Genomic DNA, 5,201 nt, shown 5'->3' on the forward strand with positions numbered 1-5,201 from the left:
TGAAGGAGAAACCAAACCTGCTCCCACACCCGCCAGGTCTCAAACCCGCGGGTTTCGGGTCTGAATCCGCCCGATTGCCATCCCATCCCTAGGTCCAGTCTTTACGGTCCACAATATCACAACGAGGCGCAGGCGGGGATCGGTGGCTATAAAGGCTCGTGACCATGCCTCGCGCAGCCGCGCCCGTGCGGTCGTCCGTAGCACTAGGCCGGACGGCGCCTTTTGTTTCGGCTCCGCCCCCGGCGCTCTCCCCAGCTGCTGGACATGAGGACCGGGGCACACGTGGATCTCGAGGCGGGCCACCTCAGCTCCCGCCGCGGCGGCGCGTCAGCTGCCTCGGCCGCGGCCGCGGCTGACCGGGACCGGGCGGAGACGGAGGTCAGTGCGCCCGCGAAAACCTCGCCCCGCCTACCTTCTTTCCGAGGCTCTCTACTCTGCCTTGCCTAGGACGTACTCCACCTGATTTCCTTTTGTTTTCACTCGGGTCTCCGTGAAATTGTCGCTATCTCCTCCCATCGGATTTCCTTTTTGTTTTCACTCGGGGTCTTCGTAAAATCGTCGCGACCTCCTCTTTCTTTCCCGCTCGTACGCCCATCTTGACAGAAAACAGAGTCCCCTCTTACAGGTTCAGGGCCTCAGGGGCTTCAGGCATTAGCATGGCTCCTTTTACTGTTTCATCCGTTGGAGATTGCATGAAAGAATAAGCATCTTGCTTCCTGCCTGCATGTTCTCCAGTTGTTAGGCAATTTTCAGTTTCAGTGATGGAAGTTATTCCTGTGACGTGTGGATTCCTGTGACGGGGACATGGGGAATCGGGACCCGGCTGTGCCGGTGCAAACAGAGCTGCCAGTGTGACCTCGGAACTCAGAAGCCAGAACTCTGGCCGCCGCGATAGCTCGGCGCGTCGGTTCCAAAAGCCCGTGTGTTCTGCGCCGGTGAGCATTGGCAACGAATGATCTTGTAACCTTGCAGTGAGCAGAACCTCTGCCCACTTTTCGCCTCCAGTCCTCCACTATCTGTTCTAGAAAAGTCAGCAATTTTTTTTTGTGGGGGGGTTGGGGGGGGGGGGGGGGGGGGGTTGTTTAACATGCTAAATTATTTGCTTTTGGTCCCCATCTCTTGTTTAACATAAAGATGTCAAATTTGTCAGCATATATAGTCTTCGTCATAGATGTGATTACATCTTTTAATCTTAAGACTTGAGCAGAGGACGTGTCAATATGTAGTCCTTTTCCCCTGTTCGCCGTCGGCAAACAAAAAAAATTCTACACCTGTATTCTGTCGTTTATGCGATTAGATCTCTTACCAGAGCTCGTTAGCATCCGGCATTCCAGTCTCAGAAACACTAGGTGTATTTTTTGAGAACACGACATGGTTTAATTAGCACTGGGGGTTCCTGGATGCTGTATGCATTTAAGCATATGCCGTGACTAACTAGATTTCTCCTCTTTTATTGACGCTATCATGTGATCATTTTCCCTAACTTTTCTTCCGATGTATATTCTCAAAGTTAGTCATGACAACTTGCTGATGATATACATGTGCATAATTCACGATGTGACTTGCCATATTGCTTAAGTCACTGGTCATTAACCCATCATATTTCCACATGGGCAACATGCTGTTTCATCTGCAGTTCTGCACAGTGAATGGAGAACTTTGGGGTTTTGTTCGACTTTGACTCTAGCTATTACCTACGCATACAGATGGCTGATTGCTTTATACGTTCAATGTGGTGAAGTGCATGATGTTAATCTTATTTGGGATTCCAAGAACAAAGTTGAATTGTTATCTTTCTGCCTCATTACATTCTAAATGTCTTCCCTCAACTCTGAGCAGGGTGGAAATTTCCGCAAAGACCTATTCCTTGCTTATAAGACTCTCGGTGTTGTCTTTGGTGGCCTCGTAACATCTCCCCTCTATGTTTATCCCTCGATGAACTTGGCATCTCCCACAAAAGATGACTACATGGGATTATACAGCATAATGTTTTGGACTCTTACTTTGATTGGTGTTGTCAAGTATGTAGGCATAGCACTCAATGCCAACGATCATGGTGAAGGTAACTACCGTGCTGTTGCTGCCTTTCTACTTCTGGAGTTTACGGCCATGCTGGAAGAAAGTTCTTAAAAATCTGATATTTAGACCTTGCATGTACGGAGTAACTTAGATAACTCTCATCTTTACTGTATAAAGACAGTTGCATTACTACTATGCACTATGAAGTCCATTATAGGAGTAGATAGTATGATCTATTATTGCTCAGTCTATTTATTTGATGAACAAAACTGAAGGTCTGATATAGGGGAGAGAGACTGTAGTTTCTAGAAAAGTCTTTGTTTTTTCACAGACAGATCGAGTATTGTTCTGCAACCATCCAAATTGCTAAGAAAACTTTTCTTTTGTAGGTGGTACATTTGCCATGTATTCTCTGTTGTGCAGGCATGCCGATATAGGTATACTTCCTTCCAAAAAGGTTTATTCAGAAGATGAGCCTTTACTTCACAATCAGTCTGCAATAGATAGAAGGCCTAGTTGGCTAGGGAAGTTCTTTGAGAGAAGCATAACAGCTAGAAGAGTACTGTTGTTCATGGCAATACTGGGGATGTGCATGCTCATTGGGGATGGCATACTGACTCCTGCTATTTCAGGTTTGCCCTCATGCTTAAGGTAGTTTATATTTGTGATTCCATTAATATCTGACGCTTCATTCTTTGTCTCTTTCCAGTATTATCAGCCATCAATGGACTAAGAGCGCCATTTCCTTCTGTCAGCAAGTGTAAGTGGTTGGACAGCTGTAACCAAGAAATAGTGACAACCATCTTTCTGATAATGGCATTTCTAGTAGACTGATCCTTCCCTTTGTCTCCAGCTGTAGTTGAAGCCCTGTCTGCTGCGATCCTTATCGGCTTATTCTTGCTGCAAAAGTACGGGACTTCAAAAGTGAGCTTTCTGTTTTCACCAATCATGGCAGTATGGACTTTCACCACTCCAATCATCGGCGTGTATAGCATCTTTAATTACTATCCTGGCATCTTCAAAGCCATTTCACCTCATTATATCGTCCGCTTCTTCCTAAGAAATAAAAAGGAAGGGTGGCGCATGCTTGGTGGAACTGTTCTATGCATCACAGGTAACAACTTCACCATGTTCAAGCATTTTATCTGTCAAATATGGTGCCACACTTGTGTAATTACGGATCTTGCACGCATACAGGTGCTGAAGCTATGTTTGCAGACCTCGGTCACTTCAGCAAGAAGGGTATTCAGGTTATTTTCATCAGCACTACAAGCTTGAATTTCTTTCCCTGTTACTGTTCATGATACAGTCAGTTAAACGCCATGTTTTCCTTTTCAGATAGCTTTTCTGTCTAGCATATATCCTTCTCTGGTTCTCACATATGCTGGGCAAACGGCGTACCTTATCAACAATGTCAATGACTACAGTGATGGGTTCTACAAATTTGTGCCTCGCCCTGTTTACTGGCCCATGTTTGTCATCACAACACTGGCAGCGATCGTGGCAAGCCAATCCTTAATATCTGCGACATTTTCAGTCATCAAGCAATCGGTTGTCCTGGACTACTTTCCGCGTGTCAAGGTGGTGCACACGTCTCAGCATAAAGAAGGAGAGGTTTACTCCCCAGAAACCAACTACATCCTCATGGTACTATGCGTTGGTGTCGTCCTAGGCTTCGGTGCTGGAAACGCGATAGGGAACGCATTCGGTAAGTGAATTCTGCAAAATGCTGCATTTGCTGGTATGCAACTAATAACTGCTTTGTTCCTGATGAACTGATGCGTGACTGTTACTGCAGGTGTTGTGGTCATCATGGTCATGCTCATAACCACCATCATGCTCGCTCTGGTGATGATCATCATATGGAGGACACCACCTGCTCTCGTGGCGCTGTTCTTTGTGCCTTTCTTCATCATGGAAGGATCTTACGTCAGCGCGGTCTTCACCAAGATCCCTGAAGGCGGGTGGCTCCCCTTTGCCGTGTCCATGATCCTGGCGCTGGTCATGTTTGGGTGGTATTACGGCAGGCAACGGAAGATTGAGTACGAGATGTCGAACAAGGTGACAGTAGAGCGCCTCGGCGAGCTCCTCGCGAGGCCCGAGGTCCAGAGGGTCCCCGGGCTGTGCTTCTTCTACAGCAACATCCAGGACGGACTCACCCCGATCCTCGGCCACTACATCAAGAACATGAGTTCGCTGCACGCGGCCACGGTCTTCGTCACCCTAAGGTACCTGCTGGTGGCCAAGGTGGAGCAGCGGGAAAGGATCCTCGTCAGGAGGCTGGGACCCAGCGGGGTGTACGGCTGCACCATCCAGTACGGTTACGCTGACAGCCTCCGCGACGACGACCTCGCCGCGCAGGTCATGAGCCACCTGCGTCGGCATGTCCAGACGGAGGCGGGTGCGGACGAGGCCGCGCGGCTGGAGGCGGCATGGAAGGCCAGCGTGGTGCACGTTCGCGGTAAGATGAGGTTATACGTTGGCGAGGATGCCGGGTGGTTCGACAGGGTCATGCTCGGGTTCTACGAGTTCCTGCACGGCATCTGCCGCTCCGCGCTGCCGGCGCTCGGAACGCCGCTGCAGCAGCGAGTCGAGATCGGCATGTTGTACAAGGTCTGATCGATCCTGTTGTCAGCGTAGTAACTAGTAAAACAATATGCACCATCAGTACATCACAATGAGTTAATGAGTATGCCCGTGGAATGCACTAGTGTAAGTAGTTCATATGAACGCAGTAAAAGTAAAACTGCGATGGAAGTGCAGGAGTTAGTCAGAATTTACCAATTGGCATGGCATTGGATGGTAACTGGTAAGGGGCCTTTGTTTCTTTTTCAGTAGTACGATTTCACCATTGTTTGTCTGTTCCGTAGCAGTGCTTTTCTGGTTGCGTGATTCAAACTAGAACAGTGGGATGCAAAAAGGTGGCTATCAGTTTTGTGCCATGAGGACAATTTACATCCCATCAGCTGTTCTTGGCTTCTTGGGGGTGAGGAAAACGAAGCCTACTAGCTAGATCGTCCCTTTGGCGTCCAATCGTAGAAACAGCTAGTGAACGGATAGCCAGATAAACCTTGGTTTGCATTGTTCAGTGGGGGTGTTTGATATACCCTGCTAAAGTTTATCACCCATCACATCGAATGTTTGGATGCTAATTAGAAGTATTAAACATAGGCTAATTACAA

The 5,201-nt window shown here is 48.1% G+C and overlaps 1 protein-coding gene across 1 annotated transcript; it reads left to right on the plus strand.

Annotated features, from left to right (window-relative positions):
• Positions 1-175: 175 nt before the first annotated feature.
• On the plus strand, positions 176-4,853 carry LOC117846230 (probable potassium transporter 17). Its single transcript, XM_034727357.2, has 8 exons — positions 176-378; positions 1,840-2,062; positions 2,409-2,651; positions 2,729-2,779; positions 2,873-3,133; positions 3,217-3,269; positions 3,358-3,727; positions 3,818-4,853. Exons 1-8 carry the CDS (start codon positions 265-267, stop codon positions 4,636-4,638), a joined length of 2,136 nt encoding a protein of 711 aa, XP_034583248.1. The 5' UTR covers positions 176-264; the 3' UTR covers positions 4,639-4,853.
• The last annotated feature ends 348 nt before the right edge of the window (positions 4,854-5,201 follow it).

This window comes from Setaria viridis, chromosome 2 (assembly GCF_005286985.2).
Source record: "Setaria viridis chromosome 2, Setaria_viridis_v4.0, whole genome shotgun sequence".
In the NCBI taxonomy this organism is placed as follows: domain Eukaryota; kingdom Viridiplantae; phylum Streptophyta; class Magnoliopsida; order Poales; family Poaceae; genus Setaria; species Setaria viridis.

What these genes read in the sequence shown, in the direction of transcription:
- LOC117846230 (XM_034727357.2), top strand. Translation starts at nt 265, where the DNA reads ATGAGGACCGGGGCACACGTGGATCTCGAGGCGGGCCACCTCAGCTCC. An exon ending in GGGACCGGGCGGAGACGGAG is followed by an intron (nt 379 to 1,839) that starts GTCAGTGCGCCC and finishes AACTCTGAGCAG; the next exon opens with GGTGGAAATTTCCGCAAAGA. An exon ending in AACTGTTCTATGCATCACAG is followed by an intron (nt 3,134 to 3,216) that starts GTAACAACTTCA and finishes GCACGCATACAG; the next exon opens with GTGCTGAAGCTATGTTTGCA.